At 30.1% G+C, this 22,325-nt stretch overlaps 2 protein-coding genes across 2 annotated transcripts; one reads left to right on the plus strand and one right to left on the minus strand.

The window, feature by feature from the left end:
* Positions 1-783: 783 nt before the first annotated feature.
* On the plus strand, positions 784-2,116 carry LOC108468847 (uncharacterized). The gene is made up of 3 exons (XM_017769708.2): positions 784-1,405; positions 1,488-1,660; positions 1,742-2,116. The coding sequence occupies exons 1-3, from the start codon at positions 878-880 to the stop codon at positions 1,836-1,838; spliced, it is 798 nt and encodes a 265-aa protein (XP_017625197.1). The 5' UTR covers positions 784-877; the 3' UTR covers positions 1,839-2,116.
* A 2,521-nt stretch (positions 2,117-4,637) lies between these two features.
* LOC108467443 (uncharacterized membrane protein At4g09580) lies at positions 4,638-7,213 on the minus strand. Its single transcript, XM_017768057.2, has 4 exons — positions 6,692-7,213; positions 5,511-5,781; positions 5,261-5,431; positions 4,638-5,154 (listed from the first exon to the last, which is right to left on the minus strand). The coding sequence occupies exons 1-4, from the start codon at positions 6,877-6,879 to the stop codon at positions 5,029-5,031; spliced, it is 756 nt and encodes a 251-aa protein (XP_017623546.1). The 5' UTR covers positions 6,880-7,213; the 3' UTR covers positions 4,638-5,028.
* Between the last annotated feature and the right edge of the window lie 15,112 nt (positions 7,214-22,325).

A 22,325-nucleotide genomic window follows, 5' to 3' on the forward strand; every position in this document is an offset into this window, starting at 1 on the left:
ATTAAAAAATAAGATTTAATTGTTTATCATTGTGTTATCACTAATCTTGAGTTAGTGTCGAGTTAAGTTATAACACAAACTCAATCAAATGCATTATTAATATGTACAGCTGATGTAGATAAGATGTTGTGTGTATCAAAACAAAAAAGCATAAAAAAAACATGAAAATAAAACTTTTGTTGAGTGGTAATTCAAGGTTTTACTAGTTTAATTGGTATGATTTCAAAACTCACCATAAGTAATTTTTATTGATTTATGTTAAAATGAAAATACTAAAATACTCTTAAATAATATAACTTATTTTAATTACGTAAATGTATTTTCATAAAATTCTATTTTACTATTTTTATTTTTTTAAAAATAAAAAATTACATATAACTAAATTCAAACACATTTTAATTCTATTGCACACATCTTATTACATCTATCAATAATATATACCGATAATATTATTAATTAAATTGACAACACTAATTCGAGATTGACAATAATACTATAAAAAACAATTGTATAGCATTAATTTTTAAATATCACTATATTCGGAAATCCGTACAATTGCATGCGGGTCCCAACCCGAAGTTACTTGCTCCAACAGGTGGCATCACGACCTTTCTTAATCATCCTTTTAACGTGACCCCATAAAAAGATAAAAAAGTGTTCCAGTCTTCACCAAAGCCGATGCCACGCTCATGCCTAAGCTCACGCTCCTATTTACACCTGTCCCCATCTCATTCTCTTCAAGTCAACTACCGTCACCACATCTAACGGCTCCTACTTATCTATATTAATGCGAAGCTTCCCCCTCCAAAGGCCTAATCTCTAACTGACACTACAAAGTTTAACAAAACAAATTTGAGAATCAAAAGCTCTTCCAGTTATGAAAGCTGCTATCTTGAGAGCGGGTTCCCTTCCGGTCACCTCATCAGCTCTGCCCGGTTCTCCCAAGGTTTCTCTTTCTCGTCAAAGCTCGTTCGGTGCAGTTTTCTCCGGTGAGAGATCTGGCTTCTCTCTTAGCTCTCCGATAGTATCGTTGCATTTCCCTATGGATAAACGGAAGCCAATGGAATCTCGCGCGCAAATAAGGCGAGCTTTGTCTGAGACTGATATTATCAAGTCGGAGACTCGGGTTCCCGGTGGATCTCGGTGTTTTACGGCGGGGATACCGGAGGAGGAGTATGTGTCGGATTATGAAATAGACGGTGGATGCCGAACGGAATTCGGGATCTCGATGGAAGAAATTGGATTTTCCGGTGATGGATTTGGAACTGGCGGGAAAATCGGCGGTGATAACGGAGATGATTCGTACGGTGATAAGGGGAAGATGGGCGATTATTATCGTGAAATGTTGAAACTAAACCCCGGTGATCCACTTCTTTTGAGAAACTACGGCAGGTTCTTACACGAGGTAAAAAAGTTTGACATCACTAATACATAGAAAAGTTTTGATCTTTCGAAAATCTGATGGATATTGCATTATGGTTTTGCAGGTGGAAAAGGATATGGAGAGAGCAGAGGAGTATTACGGGAGAGCTATCTTAGCCAGCCCTGGAGATGGGGAAGTTTTGTCTTTGTACGGGAACCTAATCTGGGAACGACACAGAGACGAGAGCCGTGCTAAGTCTTACTTCGACCGAGCCGTCACTGCTTCTCCTGACGACTGGTAGTTATGCTTCATTTTCTCAAGGCTCCATACTTGAATATATTTTCAGCCAATTAACCTGAACTTGGGTATAATTTGCAGCATGGTGCTGGGATCTTACGCCAACTTTCTGTGGGATGCAGAGGAAGATGATGAAGAAGAAGTAGATATGTCGAAGGCTATGGTGGCAGCTTTTTAATGCTCTTATCGTTTACTTTCAATCATGGTAGACCGAAAAAAAGAAAGAAGGAAGAGGATGAAAAGGTTTTCGATTAACAAGAGAATAATCATGTTTTCTGTGTAATACTATTATTATTATATTAGATTAAATTAATGCTAATGCTAATGCTAACATCAATAACAAGATAATAAGCTTTTGTTTATTTTAATTTTTGTTTACATGCAACATGTTTGTACATATTTTATAAGATTGCTCCATCTGAGTTTGTCAATCCTAACCAACATTTTGTCAATATAGATATGGCTTAAATTTCATCTATATCTTTCAAATATGCTCTACTACTGATATAAACACATTACAAGTTTACAAATTTTCTTCTTGGTAAATTTCATTATTTGTTATTTCTTTGCATTCACTCTGTAAATCAATGGATAATAGCATCAACTGCCTTGGAGATAATACATTACAGACTATAAAATATAGAGGAAATTTGATATCAAATTGTCAATAACTTTAAGATCAAGAGTCAACTGCACATGATAAAACTGATTTCATTAGCTTCATCTCAATCTTTTCCTTAGATCTTACCCCAATTCTAATCTCAATACTCAGCAACTGCAACTTGTTTTAGAAGATTTGACCCCCCCCCCAAATATGCAGTAGAAGTACCACCGACTGTCATTTCTGTAGCACTCCCATTGGGTGACAGTTGAATATCTGGTTGGTCAAATATTCAAGTTCAACTATCTACACAGATTGTGGATATGAGTGCTCGAAATCCATTGAACCATCATGCCTATCTTTAGTCTTACTTTTTCAGGTTTTATGAAGAAAAATCATTTGGTACACTGTTCGGAATTTTGTTTTGGTTTCTTGGCCAACCCAAATTCCCTTGGTAAAGGATACAGTTTTTACATATTTATCTCTCACTTGTGAGTAATGGATAATTTCAGCGTAAACTATTAGTAAATATCTTTTTCAGTCACTTAAATTATAAAAAATTACAAAATAGTTACTTAATTATTTTTGAATTTCTTTTTTGGTCACCCTACTATGAAAAGTTATAAAATGATCACCTAATTATTAAATTGTCTTTTTTTTTTGTTACTAGCAAGCTAATGGTGACAACTTTTAAAATTGACATAATAGCAATTTTAATCCTTAATATTTATAAATTATATCAATTTAGTCTTGATTCTAAAAGAATTAACCCTCAACATTAGACATTGTGTAATTTGGTCTTCTTTTTATTGTGACATTAAGGGTTAATTTTAAAAAAATGAGAAAATGAAAATTATTATCTTGAATTTTTTAGTGTTTCATTTTTTTTGTACATTCTCAATTAAATTTAGCTGATAATTTTTTTTTCGCTTTTTAGGTGAGAAAGAGTTAAAAACAAAAGCAAAACTATACAAAAGACCAAAGTACACAATGTGTAAATGTTGAAGGTTAGATTTTTTAGAATTAAGACTAAATTGAAATAAAGTATAAATGTTGAGGGATAAGGTTGCTATTATGTTAATTTTAAAAGCTGCTATTATTAGCCAACTAGTGACTAAATAAGACAAAATTGAATAATTGGATAACCAATTTGTAACTTTTCATAATTGTGTAACCAAGAAAGGAATTTGCTAATATTGGGTGATTACTAGTGTAATTTACCATATATAATTTTATCATGTTATATATAGACCATGAGTTGGAGGATGAAGGCAAATCTTTGGACTAAATTAGAAAGAAAGAACTATTTATGACCTTAAATATTATTTTTCAACTTTATATTTTACAATTTGCTTCTCAAGTTAATCAGAATCCCATGTCTTATTGTAGCTCCAAGGCAAAGGATGTTACATACCTCAGTTTTAGGTTAAAATATATTGAAAAATTTTGAAATTTTACCCCATTCTATTTTTTATTTAAAAATTTCAACCTAATTATTAAAATTGTAAATATTTTTTCAAAATTTATTAACTTGAAATTTTAATTAAACTATATGATATGACATATGATTGATGAAAATGAAAATGTCAAAAATTTTGATGAAGATTATCAATACCAATAATAATTGAATTAAAATTTTAAATTAAAATTTTAATTTACAAATACTAAATCTCAAATTCAATATAAAAATTACCTGCACATTCTAACCTCGATTTTATTGCCATTATTAGGAGTACGTAAAACTCGATTTGATTAAAAAAAATTTAAATTTCAAGTTAATCAAATCAAGTTATTCGAATTATTTGAATCAACTCGAATAAGTAATTCGAATTCCGAATTCAAATCGAGTTAAATTTTGCAATTTGAATAACTCGATAATATGAATAATTCGAATAACAGATTAGTGTAAATACTCTTTTGATCCCTATCAAATTTGAAAATGAGCAAATTAACCTCTCTCAATAATTACAAAATAACTCAAAATAATTTTCAAATTTTCAAAATTTTAAAATTCAAAATATTTATTAAAATTCCAAATTTATATTTTTTAAAAAATATAAAGAATATTAAAAATTTAAAAGTTTCTAGAATAATAATTTTAGACACCTAAATAAGTTAATTAATGTTTCAAATTTATCATACTAAAATATTTTCTTTTTATCATTTTACTTTGAACAAGTAAACAAATATACAAACTATAACATGAAATTAATTAAACTGTAACAAAATCTTAATTTGACATATTTAATTTTAATTTAATTCGAACAATTTCGTTCGATTCGACTCTAATTTCATTTAAATTTCAAATCGAGTTAAAATGATAAAATAATAATCATCCAACTCCATTAATTCAAAATATTTTTTTACTCTGATCCGTTCCAACACTCACCTTAGCCATTACCATAAATTAACTTTCATCCCATGATTTTATTTCATATTTCTTTGCTAGAAATGAGCAATCAAACTTAATAATGAAATAAGAAAATGAACTAATAAAAACGGATATAATACAGAGTCTGAAGGCTATTCTTGTCGATGAAGACTTAACCTGAGATTTGTTAAAGCATGGCAAACAACTTCAAGACTTAACACCATCCCAGATCATCATCTTCAATATCAGCAGGAGCAGTCCTGCATTCCATTAACCATAGAAACAGTAGCAGCACGTTCATTTATTTGATGCTTGCCTTTACAGAAGGTTGTAGCGACCCGAATGGCTATCACGAAATTGAAATCCCATTTACAACCAAGTTCAGCCAATCGAACGCTATTGTTTCGTCTTGCTCATGAGCGTAGGTGTGACGGAGACAACCCCTATGAGGAAAAGAGTAGCAATTGAGTTGAAGTCGTAAAGATCCCCTAGCGATTGTAACTCACTGAGAGCTATTCCAGCCTGTACAAGAAACAGACAAGCAGGGCATTATTAAAGCATCAAGAGTGCCATTTAAGTGGTTTCCATTTTCGTATCAAACTTAAGAGAGAATAGGATAGCTTAATACCCTGACAGTTATGTAAGCAGCAGGGATGAGTCCGATAAAAGTTGCCATGAAGAAAATATGGTAAGGCACATCGACAATAGGTGAAGCAACGTTAATGAATGTATTTGGCAAAGTTGGAGTAAGCCTTAGGAAAAGCATATAGTTCAACAGTCTCTCCCTTCTTTGAGCCACCTGCATGCATAAAGTTACAACTTATTCCACTTTTTAGCTCAACAAAAGCAACGTTTTTCCATAAGGAATTGAAAATCACCTGGGCTTGGAAGAAGCTCAATTTGTCAGGCCAAAGGGAAAAGACGAGGGGCCGCCCAATCAATTTTGACAGGAAGTAGCAAGAAGAAGCACCAGCAGTGGCAGTGGACACAACAAGAGCTACACCTTTGAAGACTCCAAACAATGCTCCAGCAAGCAATGACATGAAAACAGTTCCTGGAATCATGAAAGTTTGCATGAAAATATAGACTGCACAATACCCCACCAACACTTGTACGGTGTAGTCACTTGTGTAGGATTCAAGGTTATCTCTGCATGATAAATCATACAGAAAACTATCAATATAAAGCAAAGGAAAGCAAAAGCCACCTCGGAGGCTTGAATTAGATATAACACAGATATTATCAAGTCAAAGAATGATAAGGAAACTTATTTGATAAAGGATCACTGCATGCTAGTTCATTGTCTGTCTCCTTCAAACAAACGCACTTTTCGCCAACAGGAAATATAATATATGCTAAAAGGAACATCTAAAACCTTTTTCTAGAACTAAAGAGAAGGGGAGACGAGGCATACAAGTTGTCCCCGCAAAATTTGTATCTAACTTGATCAGAATCACCAATTACAGCTCCATACTGTATACAGGCATCTCAAGGGCAATCAAAGCAACATCTAATCTGATTCTTTTAGACTATAATAAATATTTCCATTCTAGGTCATTCCTAGTTACTAAGGACTTGACAATAAATGTTATATTTTGAACAATTCTTGCCAATGTAACAAAGCACAATCCTTTTTCAATGTCTCGACCATGCCCTTCTGTATAAATTCAGTCATTAGTTTATCAATACTCACCTTCCTAGCTTCTTTAGATCTCAGGGTTTATCTTTTTTTGGAGAATAAAATGGGGATCATTTTCTAAACAACTCTTAAACATGATCTCATTTGTATTGATAAGCAGACAAAGTACACAATTAGTCCAAAATGACAATATCTTTCATTTCCACCAAATAAATCCGCTCATTATTGCCACAAATTCATTATAACAAGAGCAAAAACAAGCTCCGCTGACTTCAAGCAAGACCGATCCCGTAACTTGTTAAAATTACAGAGGAAATATAACATATAAGAATCAAAGATAATATGGACATGAAAATTGACTGGGTAGACTGCATGCAATCTCAAAACAACGAATTAGAGACAGAATCCAAAAGGACACACCTCAGGATCTGAAGATCTTCAAGGTTCCTGGGTAATTTGAGGAAGCTGTAATCAGAAGCGGGCATGGTTAAATAAACGCCTACAAGCCCCAAAAAGATCCCAATCACCATCGTTGAAGCCACTGCGACCTCCCAAAAGGTCAAAGGAAAACTGGGTTTGGATCCCTTTATCTCTTCTCTCCCTTCCATTGCTCACTTTTGGTTTCAGATTCCCTTCCTTTCTCTGTTTTCTTCAGCTTTCCCCCTTGAAGAAGAAAAAGAAAACAGAGAGAAACGAAAGAAACAAAAACCAACAAAATTGTAAATAGGGAGAGATTTAAAATGCCTTTTGGGACACTACTTCTCCTTCCTTCCTTCCCCTCTCTATCCCCTCCCCTATCTTCTTTAATTCAAAGTGTTCAAGAAGGGGAGGAAGAATATTCCCCGGGAAGGGCCTTAAATCCCAAAACAAGCGTTACGAAAAAAAACCAACTAAAATACAAAAAAAAAAATAAAAAAAAATAGTATATTTCTTTTTTCGAGGAGTCTAAAAACCAGCGTCGTTGGTAGTTATCCCTTTATTTATTTTTTATTTTTGTATATTTAGTATTCTTGTCGCTTTGAATTTTTACACTCTTTCTTTTAATGAATGTTTCAAAAATAAACAAAACATAAGTTTATATATTATATTAAATTAAATAATAGATTTTGGGAAAAAGATTGTTTTATATAGGACTATGAATGCATTAGATACTAGATGAATATGTTATATGATTTTTGTCATATGTTAATGAAAATATTAAATTTAAAGGGTGTTATAAAATATTAATTATTAAAAAGAAAAAGGATTAAATCACTTATTTAAAAACTTTAATTATTAATTATGTATTTCTATTAATGTGACATCAACTTAACTAATAAAAATATATAAAAAATCTAATTATTAAATTAAAATGAAAATAATGTATATTATAAAATAATCAAACAAAACAACATATTAACAACACTTTTTGCATTCTACAAATAAATGAGTACTTTATATTCTTTTCTTTCTCATAATTTGAGGTGTGCTATCTTTTAAATGGAACAGGAGGTCAGGAAGTCTTAAAAATTATTAATATTTTTATTAATAAAATATTGTGAAATAAATATTTAATGAAAGAAAAAGAATACATAATTTCCCATTTTAAATTGTCTGGGTAAAAAACAATCTTAAGAGATAAAACATTAATTAAAATAAAATAGTACAACATGTTTTGAAACAACATTTTGAGTTAATGCATTTTAATTTTTTATATCTGTAATTGAAAATTTCTTGGCTAATAGATTTACTAAATTATCAGTAAAATAAATTTGTTGAAGTTTTATATTTTCTTAAGATCATGTGTGAAAAATAATTCTTGTCAAATATGATTTGTTTAATCTCCTTTGACGTATCCTCCTTTAAATTGAGCTATATTTGTTGTATTATCTTCGTATAAGATAATTTATGTCTTTTCCTATAGATGTAAGTTACATATTTTTAGATATGTTGGGTCATTAGCCTTAACTAAATACACTCTCGAATAGTCTCATACTTGCAATTATTTCTACATGATTTGAAGAAACCGCATTTAATGTTTATTTTGTTTAATGCTATGATATCTTCACACATAAATAAATATTTGGTTTGAGGTCATCTTTTATGTGGATCTAATAAAAATCCAACATCAATATAACTAACTAATTGAGATTACGAGCCATTTGAGTAAAATAACACCATACCAATTATTCCTCTAATATATTTAAATATATGCTTAATTTCATTCAAATGTCTGCGTGTTAGAAAGGAGCTAAACCTTACTAACAAAACTTCAACAAATGCTATATTAGGTCATTTGTTAGTTGAAAGATACATTAATGAATGTGATCTTACTATCATTTTCACAAAGATGAAAGGACAAGATACTTCACGATCAATGAACTCTTCACCATTTACTATCATTGAAGTAGTTAATGAATGTGCTTTGTCTGTCTAAAATTTCTTTAAAATGTTTTATGTATAAGATGACTAATGTATATGAATTCCAACTTTTAAATGTTTGATTTATAGGTCAAGACAAAGTTTTGATTTTTAAAAATTTTTCTTCTCAAATTCTTCATTTAAATAATTTATTGTATTTTAATGTTCTATATGAGTTTCGGTTGCATTTAAATCAGCAATATAAACAACAATTATAATGAATTTTGATCTAGTCCCTTTTTATAAAAACATATGGACAAATTGATAACTTTTTATAACTTTCATTCAATAAATACTCTTTAAGATAATTATACCACTATTGAGAGGGTCGACTCTTTCGAGAGGAGTCCTCAAAATTTCGTTCGTTGGGTAGCTGACTAGATTCCCAACAACCGAAGTCACTGTCCTCATGTCAGGGGTTTGTCCCCAACCTCCGTAGAGAGCCATGCACAGTTCATGGAGGGGACACCTCGGTTGGTGGTACATGAAATACTCGGGAGGGGTGTTAGCATAGGACCTGTGAATAATTATTCAACAACCTAAAGTGGTACCATGGTTGTAGGTAAAGGCTTTATAAACCTCAGGTTGGTTGTTTAAGTCACCCCGCGCTCAGGTTGCTCAATAATTATTCACACCCTATACTAACACCTCTCTTGAGTTTTGTAGGTACTACCAATTGAGGCACTCCCTCTATGAATTGTACACAGTTCTCCGCAGAGGCTAGGGACAAAACCCAAACACGGGGACAATATCTTCAATTGTTGGAGGGTCCAGCTGGTTGCCCGATAGGCAATACTTCGAAGACTTCTCCCGAATGAGTCAACCCCCCTCAACAACCACATACATCTATATTGTTTGAATCTATATAAGTTTTCTTTTTTTTTAAAAAAAAATTTGATTGAGCAATTTTCTTGAAAAATCATGTATCCTTTTTTGGTCTTAAATACTTTTGGAATTTTCATATAAATTTCAATATCAAGTGAACCATATAAACAGGCAATAACAACATCCATCAAATACATATAAATTTTTTTGTGTACTACCAAACTAATAAGATATCTAAACCTAATTGCATCAACCACTCAAGAGTATGTCACTTCATCATCAATACTGGGTATTTGCAAAAACCCTTATCTACAAGTAGTGTTTCATATCTTACGATTTCAATTTTCTTATTTTGTTTTAGCATAAATATTCATTTATGTCCCACAGGTTTGACACCTTTAGGTCTAAAAATCATCTCACACTTAGCAAGTGAATTTAATTATGCTTGAATTGCACCTTTCCAGGTTAGTTGGTCTTTTGTATTTCTATCTTAACAAATTTATGTTTAAGATTCTCTCTTTCTCTCTCTCTCTCTCTTTTATTTCAATAGCAACATTATAAACAAAAATGTTGTTGACAACTATATTTTTTTTCATTTTGGTTCCATCTCTTTCTCATTGCAACATAACTTGTTGAAATCTCGTCATTTTCATCTTCAAATACGTCCATATCTCCTGGAGTTTAATAATTAGTTATGTGTTGGATCTTTCCAAGAACACTCTACTCCACTATATGCTCAACTTGATTATTTACTATTTTTCTTTTACAAGAATTTGTATCTTTGAAACCAATTAATCTAATATACTTCAAGCATGACTTACTTTCATTTTCTCTAACAAGTTGGCCTACTAAGACATCAATTCAAATTAAAGCATTTTCAATTGATACTTGATACTTGGTTTACGTTACTTTGTACGAGAATTTATAGAACACTCTCGTTCCAAATAATTAATTCATCCAATTATTTATTATCCCCATCAATATTTGGAAATTTGTCTCATCAAAATAATAATAAGTCAAGCTATAATTGAATCTTCAAGTAATAGTTCAAAATATTTAATATTCCTTATCCCATTAAATTTGCATCCGGTAATGAATGTGATATCCTAGCTAGGACCCAGCGATTAAGTCGGGCAAGGGGTACAAAAAAGAAATTTAGAATTTTCAGTAATAGCTAAACCAGTAAAATGTGACAATTTTTTTAATGCATTATTTTAATTTCTATTACTTTTTTACTTTAATCTTTAATTTTTTACCTCCATCAACAATTAAAAAAAATGATATTTTGTGGATGACTAGAATGGAAATGACTTGGAAGTTGAGTGGCCACAATGAAACTATAAACATAATGTGGTGTGTACAACCAACCATCAGTAGAGATTTAATGCTTGGTGATTAAAATGAAAATATTCTAAAATTGAATGATAAAATTGTAAAAATTTATTTTGAATAATTAAAATTAAAATATCCTAAAAATAGATCACTAACTAAATAATTTACCTTAATTTTTATATGATTTTCTTTTTTTTTTTTTACTAATTGTGAGTTACATAATCTAATACTCAATGATAATATAAAACAAGTGAGAAATGATTTTTAATATAAAAAAAAATAAAGTAAGAAAATGGAGAGATTGTGATACATAGGACGTAATAAATGAAATAAATGATTTTTAATGTTTTTTGTATTTGATTCTGTTGGATTGGATTCAAACTTAATTTAAATAATTAAAATTATTTTTAAAATTTAAGTTTAATTATAAAATATCAATTAAAATTATAAAATTAAAATTTTTATTATTTTAATAATAAAATAACTTTTAAACAAACCTAATTGATTTAAAATGAGAACCGACCCTCAACCCAACTTGGCCTGGCCATGGACATCTTTGGAGCAGGGTATGATAAATTAATCGGTGCTTTGCGTTGCATCTACCATATTGAGGCCTGCAATCCCACCTTTTTCATTTTAATATAAAATAATATTCAATATATTACATATATCTAAGAGATTAATTGCGTTGATACTTGTATCAATTAGGTTATTTATTTGATTAAATAAATATGTGTACTTATTACCCGGGTAAAAAAATAAACAATGTCAATAAAATGCTTAAAATTTGCTATTAGTACTTGTATTTTGCAAAAATTGTAGGTTTAGTCTTTATATTTTAATTTGATCAGTTTTTGTCCATGTACTTTTAAATTGGTCAATTTCAGTCCATGTACTTTTTAAAATTTTAATCTTGACCCAAACAAGAGCAATTAAATCATTCTGTTAAAATTCAATTTACCAATCATGTACCATGCGTACATTTATGAATTTAGTCCGTATTCTCCAATTGAATTATTCTAAGTCCCTGTTACTATTTAAAATTTGAAATTTTAGTCTTAATGCAAATGAAAGATGTTAGCCCATTAACTAAATTTTTAGTGAGTAAAATGTGGAAATAAGAAGTTGACACAACATTACACATATGGTAATATGTTTTCCGTATCAGATTTTGGGAATAGCAAAATTTAACTTAATCAATTTAACAATTATCATTTGATAATGACTGAAATTTTAACATTTGAAAAGTAAAGGGACTCAAAATGACCAAATTAAAGTAAAAGGACTAAATTCATAACTTTCACAAAGTAGAAGGACAAATAGCAGAGTTTAACCCAATAAAATTTTAGAAGGCTGTTTTATAAAAACACATTAGATTTAAAGCTATGCATTAGTAGGGACAAATTTGTTAACAATTTGATCTACAGACCAAATTGATATAATACTAATACTTTAAAAATTCTCTTTAAAATTCAATAAACAATTTAAAATCTAATTTATAGTTTAAAGATGAGTGATAGAATTAACTCTAAAGAGAATATATATATATATATATATATATATATATAATTTAAAAGGGATTTAATGTTGTTTAAATTAGATTAAATTAGTCGATTAAACTGATTGAATCGAGAGCGGATAAGTTCAAAATTTGTTTGATTGTTTCAAATATCAATGCCTTTTTCATGTATTGAAGTCAAATTTGGCAACTCTAGCTTCGGCTCTATTTAATGGATCTAATGTATTTCTGAGTTTAAAGGATTTTTGGATGAACAAAATCGTGAATAGTAACTACATCGCATCAATTTGTGCGACTCTACATAAATGGCGGCGGCATTTTTTTAGATTAACATATTTTTTCCATATGGTTTAACTTTATTTGTATTTTAATATACCCGGCTCTTTTCTGGTTGAAGTTTGAATAAAAAATGGTATACTAAAATTTTGGCCCTCTAACTTTATAAAAAAATTATTTTAGTCCTCCATTTAATTTTTCATCTTTTTTATCCTTTGAACTTGTATTTTTTTTATCAAATCACCTCAAGGGTCCGTTTGTTTGACTGAAAATAGTTTTTAGAAAATGATTTCTGGAAAATGACTTACTTTTATGGAAAAGTTAATATTTTCTAGTGTTTTGATGAATCAGATAAATTATTTTTGTTGTTTGATGATTTCTGAAAATATTTTAGAAAAACTGTTTTAAATAAAACAAACATACATTTGAGAATTTATTATTTTTCATTGCTTAGTTGAGTTTATTTTATATCTATTAAATTTATATTTTACATTATTTTTATATATATTGTAATATTTATTTATAAATAAATACATCAAATTAAATATATAATAGTACTGAATTATTAAGCTAAAATATTAATAATAAAAATTAAAAACAACCAAAGCGAATAGATGATTACTAATTGTGTTATAAAAAACAATTATTAAATAATAATAAATTAACTTTCAAACCACAATTAATACTACAAATTAATAATATTATCCAAGTGCATAATTAGTAGTACATCACATGATAACTACAATATTTTCCAAGTGCATAACTAGTATTACACCATATAATTAGTATTACATCATATTAAAGCATCAATATTGTAACAGCCCGAATTTGACCCTAATCGGAACGGTGGTTTCAGGACCACGAATCAGAGTCAGAAAAATATTTAAATATCATTTTCTTTGTTTTGAAAGTATGAATTTAGGTGTGCTAAATTTTCATGTTTAGATTCGATGATTTGAGTGCTTGATTATTAAAAAGGATTAAATTGCATCAATTGATTAATAAGCATGCTATCATGAAAATGTTAAAGTGTTATGTCTTTAGAATATTGAGGTTTTGAATGGCAATTATATCATTAATAAATATATGGACGGTAATGGCTTAATGCATGATGTCTTTATATGTTTATTTTAAAGTTATTTGTGAGATAATTATTTTTATAAGTAATATAAAACATAAAATGGAAAGCCATGCATGTTTGTATCTTTAGGGCCGAATTGAAGTTGTTTTTGTAAATTGGAGTATTTGTGATGATATTTAACCTTAGACAATTGATATAGACGGTATGGGACATAAAAAAATAAAGCTATGTTATTTTTTTTCAAAGGTTAAACTAGTAAATTATTATTAAGTGAAGTTTTAATAAAACAAAGCATAAAAAAAAAAAAAAAAGAGAGAACATGCATGTAGTTCATCTTGGAGGCCGAACAAAGGAGAAAGAAAATAAAATTTGTGGCTTTGAAGTTTCAGCCATTTGAAAGCAAAAATTCAAGGTAAAATTCATGTTGTTTTTGTTAATTTTTAGTATCATTTAATTCCTTGCTTAATTTTCTCTAAAACCCATGAGTTAATTTTTGTTTTGGTGAATAATTGATGTTCGGCCATGAGTTGATAAGCTAAGAAATTTGAGTTTGATGTTAGAAATTAGAAATCAAGTGTTAGATGAATGCCTTTTGTGTTACGATTTTATGTGATTTTGAGTTTAAGATTAATTTATTTAATAGGAGGGTTAAATGGTTAAATAAATGAAATATGAGAATTGATATTTGAATAAGACATATTCGGTTTTAGTGTGCCATGGGAAGAATTTAATTATTTTGATGTATTAAGGATGTTTGAATCGAAATGTCAAAGCCTAATTTTAAAAGGGGTATTATTTAAATTATTATATTATATTATTTTTGAGTGAAAATAAAATGGTTAATTAATTAAATAAGTTTAAATTTCTTTTAACTAGCTCAAGATCAAAAGAGAGCTGATTTGGATCGGGGGAAGTCGAAGCTAGTCCAGTAATCGTTTTTATCAAAAGCTAATACCGAGGTAAATTTTAAGCAATTAAGTCAAATTGAATTTATCGTTAATGAGGTTTATGAATTTATTGAAAGTATATATATATATATATATATATATATATATATATATATATATATAAAAGGCTATTATTATAGCTGAATGTGATATTTAGGTGAATGTCTTATAATCGAATGTGATAGATACATGGATTGATATAGTTGAATATGATATATATATATATATATGTTTGACATAACTAAGTGTGTATATATGTGTAGTTGGATAAAGTTGAATGTCTATATATGTGTGATTGGATATAATCGAATGTGTATCTAGGTGTAGTTTGATATAGCCGATTGAGATGTATACACATATATATATATATATATATATATATATATTTATGTGAGTTTAATATATCCAAATGAGATATTGAATAGGGAGATGAATAAGTTAATATGTGGTTGATGTTTAAGCTTATTGTGTATATGTATAAATGAGTAATAAGTTTGAGGGATGCACTAAGTGTGCGAATTTGATACTGAGCACTAAGTGTGCGAAATCAGTTATTAAGCATTAAGGGAGCAAATTAATTTCATGCTAAAAAATTGAGTTTGGTAAGTCCTTAAGCTATGTTATGTACTAAATTTAAATAAATGTTAAATATAAGTGTCGAATTTAATTGTTAAAAATTGTTATACCACTGCCGAATGATTTTGTAAGGTGAATGATATTATTATGGTGTAAAAGTGAATGCCGAAGGTGATCTAAAGTGATGAATGGTTTTAATGGATGTATATTGAGGTAGTCAAATATGATTTATAATGTGAATAATATATATGCTATGTTTCAATGTGAAAGTCGAATGTGTCTTATGATATGAAGGATATTTGTTATGTTTCAATGTGAATTCCGAATGTGATTTATAAGGGTGAATAATATTGTGATAAGTTAAATGTGATGGCCCCATGTGATTTTGAGTTAGAAATGATAATTCAAAGACTTTGATAGTGTTCTGTTAATGATCGGTAGCGTAAGACATGTGATTGAGATATTCAGGCTCCAAGCCTAGTAGGCCTTGTGCCGGTGGATTCATTCAGGCTAAAAGCCTAGCAAGTCTTGTGTTGTTAAGTTTATTTGGGCTTTATGCCTAGCAGGCCTATTGCCGGTGATTAAATATCAGACCTTGAGTCTAGCGGGCCTAGTGCCGATGTAAGATTTCGAGTTATAATCCTAGCGAGCTTCGTGCGATGAATAAAATCAGACTCCGTGCCTAGCGTGCCTTGAGTGGTGAATTGTATTAAGTTATAAGTCTAGAAGGCTATACACTGATGTGAGATCAAATATGGTAAACGAGCCCTAAAGGTTTGGAGAAATTGGATTATTAATTATCTGAAATAAGGCACGTATGTATTTCGATATTTATTTTCAAAATGTGTATATTTGTGAAATAAGTATGTATACAAATTCGATTGTCAATGAACATTTGGTATAATTGGTTATATGTGATTTTAAAGTGATTTGGCATATGTGATTAGGTATGAACTTATAATGAAGTGACATATTCGATTGTATATATATATACATGAGATTATACAGGGTTTGTATATTCGGCCTTGTGAAATAATCTATTGAAGTGAATTATTAAATGTCATGTGATGATATATTCAATTCGTATATGTATACCTATTCATCATTTCGGGATATAAACAATCTAGTGAATTTTATACATTTGATCTTATGAGTAAGAAATCATGTGATGTTGAAATTAGCTAAGTAGATTCAACCAAGTTCACTTAGCTAAGATAAAGTATGTTCCCAAGGGTATTTTTCGGCCAATTAAGTGATGCTTGTATATGAAGTTAAATCTTGTCTTGTGAGCTTGCATAAATGAGTGGAATTATAGTTGAATGTATAATGTCATTTACATGATTTGGTATTATCGGCCATGTAGGCTATGTATACATATGAGTGATATTATACTATGAATTTTAGATTTTTTATATGGATAAATGTATGTATGATGATTATGATTATTTGGATTGGAAGTGGATATGATTATGATCTGATAATTTATGGTCTATATGAAAATGAGATGTGATTAATGGCAAGTGACTATAATCAAATAAATTATATAGGAAACGTGATATGGTAGCCGTGTTCGTAAATATATGATTCCAGTACATGTGAATTATCTTTGAAACTCATAAATGTAAAGTGGTTATGTATTTAATAATGATATGTGAAACATGTTACCATGAATGAAAGAAAGGTACACAGATGAATATATGATATATGTGCTTACTATATGGCCTTGTGGTCCTATGGTTTGAACAAGAGAAATATGAAATAAGAAAAATGGTTTTGAGATATGACTAGGTCTTAATTTGAAATATGGACATGAAATGGATATTAAGATGGTGATATTATGATGCATGGTTTTTATATTTATAAATCAGTTAGTGAAGCAATGACAATGGTTTGGTTGGTTACGTAATGAATATGTACAAGTTTGATTTATATAATTGAGCTAACGGTTATCATTCGAATTTAAAAGCATAGTTATATGTTATTGATAAATAAAATAAGTGAAGCTATTTAATGAGGTTATATGAACTTAAGAGTACAATGGATGTACATGTGATTGAGATTGTTTAAATTCAATTTAGTGTTATGGAATTATAATTATCATTAAAATGATTTATTTGCTTATGGCTTACTAAGCTTTCAAAGCTTACTATGTGTGTTTTTCCTATGTCTATAGAGCTTCGGAGATTTGCTCTGGTTGGAAGTCTGGGAGACGTCTTCACACTATCCAGTTTTCATTTCGGTAAATAAGTGTTTTGAGAATTGGTTATGTGGCATGTATAGGCTAGTTTCGATACGATTCATTTTGATTTGTACACATATAAGCCATGCAAAAATTGCTTGTTTATTATGCCAAATTAGTTTAGTACTTTGATTAAATGAGGTTACACATGTTGAGAAATCAACCAAAGTATATTATAAGTCTAGACTATGCTTGATATGTTGTTTGTGGTTTTGATGTTTTGGATATTTCAAGTAATAATGTTTATGTGCCGAATAGGGTTAGATAAAGATAATGCATATTCGATTATGTATGTTTTTATAAGATTCATTAATGAGATCTTTTATTGATTTAAGAGTTTAAGAAAATGATTACTTATGATTGATATGAATATATGTGTATTTCCGATAATGCCTCATAACCCTTCCGGCGAAGGATTCGAGTTAGGGGTGTTACAAATATCTTCAACCTTGAGAAAACTTTTGAAGACAACATTTTCTATGCTTCGTACTTTTAGCTAAAAAAGCTATGGCCTTGGATTTACTACCCACAAGATAATCAAATACACTAATGATAATCAAATACACTAAAGGAATATCTCAAACAAAGGAACACCAACTGATGCAGTAGCGAGTTGCCTAACATAAAAGGGAATCAATCAAACAAGGTTAGAAAACAATCATTGAAATTACAAATCAATAAGCATGAGAAAGAAGAATAAGAAAACTTGAGCCAATTCAAAATGCATAAACAAGAAATGCTCGTAACAACAACACAAATACACGTACAGAACAATAAAAAAAAAATGATCTATAATACATATGAAAAAGGGGAGTGATTACCTAGGACACAAAATTAAACACTATCATTCAATTGAATCAAAATACACCTACAAACCAACAAACAAACGTAAATTTATACTAAAATCAACGATTAAATTCTCTTTTGGAAAATACAATGGTATTAGCTGTCTTGTTGTGATCATGAATCTATTTACAATATCAAATATGGTTTTGTTATTTGTCTGTTATTACATGAAGGGATACCATTTAGTATAACACTACCCTGAAAATAAAATGAATATAGGGTCCAAAACTAAGGAGGTTGATGTTAATGAAGAAAAATGCTTCGTAAGCCTATGACAAACTATTGCAAACAAAAACAATTACAGCCTATAACATCAAAATTAAGAAAAGAAAGATAGATAGAGACATTGAAGCAAGAAGTGACAAGCACAACAAGCAAAACCACTTAAGTTTCGGGTTTTAAGAGCATTAAAAACTAACCTCCAACCTTAGTAGATCTGAGAGAGCAAAAGAAACACTTGTATTACAAAATCTATTTGGCTTTAGCTTGAAAAAACTTGAATTCATCTTGACCATCGTCAAATCAAGCTCGAGCTAGTGAAAGAGCTGAATTTGAGTATTTGAGTCAAGTAGTTGAAGAGCTTAATCAATCTTTTTTCTTTTTAGTTACTATTGTTTCAATTTGAATCCAAACTTGAGTACAAAAACTGAGTTTATATTTCACTTTAATTCAGGCTCATCCATTTCGAATATTATCTCAAATTGCTTTAGCTATAAAAGCAAAATTCAATCAAACTCAAGTTGAGCTTCAAGCCTTGCATTTCAAATTGAGTTTCGAATGGTTTAAGCTCAACTACACCCTGTAAACTGACATACCCTTTTGGTTCAGATTACATTACTTGCTTGCAAAATCAAAAATATAAATTCATATTAATATTAAAAGAGAGCAAAAAGTTGAACCAAATCATTTTAACTTGAAAAAAGATTATGTTCAAGACAATAACATCCATAACTTCTGCAGCAGATTATCAGGAAATTACTAACCAAATTATTGTTGCATCACGAATCTAAATTACCTAAAAGTTTACAAGTAAACTAGAAGCATCCAAATAAACATTCAAAAAGAGCATTTTTAACATTCTGTTCCATTATAATTGTTTGTATTTAACAATAATTCATCGAAATGAAATACTAAAAGAGAAGAAAAATCATGCAATTGATTCATTAGATCAGTTATTAGAGAAGGGTAAATAGAGAAAACGTACCATAATGGATCAAAATTCGAGCTATTCAATGATTTATATTAGAAAAAACGGTCCTTTTTTACCCCCAAGAAAAAGGGGAAAATAAAATTGATTTCTGTTGGAAGAAAATTTAAAGAAAGGGAAGAAAACAAAATCATGCCCATTAATCCCATTTGAACAAATAACGTGTGAACTTAAAAGACTTTGAATTTTTGCTCATTAGTTGTGTCTCGACCACCACCACCATTACCATATCCGAATTATTTCATTATCACCAACAAAAATCCAACTTGCACAGCTTAAGGAAGATGAAACGTAAAAATAATAAAAACCATAAAAAATAAAAAAGAGGGATTAACCAGCAACTAATAGGGCCAAAACAACATTTTGCTGCTAAAAAACAACCACATATTTCTTCCTTTTCATTCTTACCTTCGAGAGAGGAAGATAAACGTCATCGTCGGTTGGTGTAGTACCGATTTTGTCAACGAAAGGCGGAAAGAAGGAAAATCAAAGATGAATGCCGAAGATTGGTGCTGGGAATCGTTGCTGGCTGGCAGCAAACACTAGATCAGGGTGGGAAGGAAGGGGAAAGGGGAAAAGACTTTGGGTTACCTTTATTGTTGAAGAGAAAAACTTTGGAAAATGTTTTACCAAATGAAAACGGTAAGACATTTTCCTAAAATAAAGCGTTCTTTTCCTGTGTTTTGGAGAAGCTTTTACGATGGGAATTCATTTACCACCAAACAACTAGTGGAAAAGGATAGAAATATTTTCCATAAAATGTTGTACAGGTAAACAAACACAGCCTAAAATGGATGAAAAATTACAAATAAAAATGCCACAAATCATGTTATGCTTGTTATAAGATATTTTGGCTAGGGTTTTAATTCAAAATACTGGAGGTGAAAATGCAACAAAAACCTTATACTACATCCTAGATTGCATTTTAGTTCTTATACAAAAAATGGATAAATTAACATTTGTACGTTAGATGAGTGAGTAAAATAACCTTCTATTAAAATTTGGTGTTTATATATAAGGTATAATAATAATTTTAGCCCTCAACCTTTACAGATTTATTCAATTTGACTCCCGCTCTTTTATTGAAAGTAAATTAGAAATTTTTAACACTAACAAGGCTAAAAAATCAAAAAGATCTTAATAAAAAACTTTTAAAAAATCAATTAAGCCCTTTTAAATTTTAAAATTATAAACAAATTATTCTTTTAACTATTAATAAACGTGATTTAAAGTAACGAATAACTCCCTTAAATGTAAAATAATATAATTCATGTTTCAAAAAATGATTGGAGTGACACCAAAGAGAGGTAAAAGGAATTTCCTCCAGTTTCTTGGGCAATGAATTCACATAATATATGCCATATAAATAGAAAGATATGAACATTATAAAAACCTAAACTTTTAATCGAATTTTGTAATTTAAATAACTCTTCCGAGAACTCTAACTTTGACATTCTTTAACCTCAAGAAAAAAACACATAAAATAAAATATTTTTTAATATTAACGATAACAAGTAGAAAAGCCGATAGAGGTGCTTGTATGCACACCCAAAAATCAACATCTATATGGTTAAGACCCTTCATTAAAACATGGTATAAGCATCCATGATCCTCCTTGTATATATGCTTTTTTATCGTGTACATGGAACCTATAGTCTGATGTGATGTTGTCCCAGGCCGCTTCTTCTCATCAACAATTTCAACTGGATTATCATCTGCTTCAACTCCATTATTCTTCTTTCCCATGGCACCCAACCCATCATTCTGCTGCCCCTCGGCACACCCAAATCGATTCGCCCTTCCAAATTAAGCCCCAAATGGATTCTTTGGCAGAAATCCTGATTGAGAAAATCGCTGACTCCACTTCCCTTTTGCCACTGCAAACTAGAAGCATTTGGATTGCCAACTCCTACTTCCCTTAGCCAGCAACTCCTCACCGTTGAAGCTCTACGTGGCATCGCCATGAAGGAAATATCTCAACCCATATCCATCTCTGTCTCCTTTTTACCTTGGACAATCCTTATAGGACAAAAACTTCCATTAAGTCCTAATCGACAACAGAGGAAACAAAACATGGACAACTTATCATACTAAAATCTAATGTAAACCTGCTCCTTTTGAGGCAAACCAATTTTTTTTCTTCTCTTCAATGGATTACAAACATCCAATTTAACTCGTACGTGCATATAAACATGACCACCTCGACTAATCAGTTTCGAATCATAATCAACAACTTATCAATGAAGTCCCCAAACTGTCGTGCCATCACTTCGTCATCAGCTCACTCGACAAATCGTGGATCTAAACCCAAAAATTCGCAAATACAAGTAGCACACTAAGGGGGTCTTCAATACCCCTCGATCCTTGTAAGAGAAGGAGATGATTGTTAAAAACCCATGAAGAACCATTCAAGACTCTCTCCATCTCAATCTCATAATAGAAATCGGAACAAAAATCTTGTTTTTTCCTGAGATTTGTTATAGTAACACCCCCTAACGAATGCTAGAGATTTGTCATAATATTCTGCATCGCCTGAAATTCAACCACACTTACCATAAAAAAACAACCAACCAAGTCAAACTCATGAACAATTGGCTCCTCTCATACTATCTTTAAAAGAAAATATTGAATGATTCCTTCTCCTCTCTCAATTTAAAGAAGCTTTTGTCGAAACCATTTTTTTTGAAAACAAGGATCGACTTTGGTTTTGAAAAGGGAAACGAAAATTAGGAGTCGCCACCAATCTTTTTTGTTTAGGTGTGATCGGCTCACCTAGAAATTTGGTCATTTTAATAAAACATTTTGA

The sequence above is a fragment of the Gossypium arboreum genome, chromosome 8 (assembly GCF_025698485.1).
Source record: "Gossypium arboreum isolate Shixiya-1 chromosome 8, ASM2569848v2, whole genome shotgun sequence".
Classification (NCBI taxonomy): Eukaryota; Viridiplantae; Streptophyta; class Magnoliopsida; order Malvales; family Malvaceae; genus Gossypium; species Gossypium arboreum.

Bases quoted from the DNA above. Each gene is read 5' to 3' on its own strand.
- LOC108467443 (XM_017768057.2), bottom strand. From the start codon at position 6,879: ATGGAAGGGAGAGAAGAGATAAAGGGATCCAAACCCAGTTTTCCTTTG. The intron at 5,782-6,691 runs GTGTGTCCTTTT...TTTATCATGCAG, and splicing joins GAAGATCTTCAGATCCTGAG to AGATAACCTTGAATCCTACA. The intron at 5,432-5,510 runs GTGATTTTCAAT...TTATGCATGCAG, and splicing joins TGAGCTTCTTCCAAGCCCAG to GTGGCTCAAAGAAGGGAGAG.
- LOC108468847 (XM_017769708.2), top strand. From the start codon at position 878: ATGAAAGCTGCTATCTTGAGAGCGGGTTCCCTTCCGGTCACCTCATCA. The intron at 1,406-1,487 runs GTAAAAAAGTTT...ATGGTTTTGCAG, and splicing joins ACGGCAGGTTCTTACACGAG to GTGGAAAAGGATATGGAGAG. The intron at 1,661-1,741 runs GTAGTTATGCTT...TATAATTTGCAG, and splicing joins ACTGCTTCTCCTGACGACTG to CATGGTGCTGGGATCTTACG.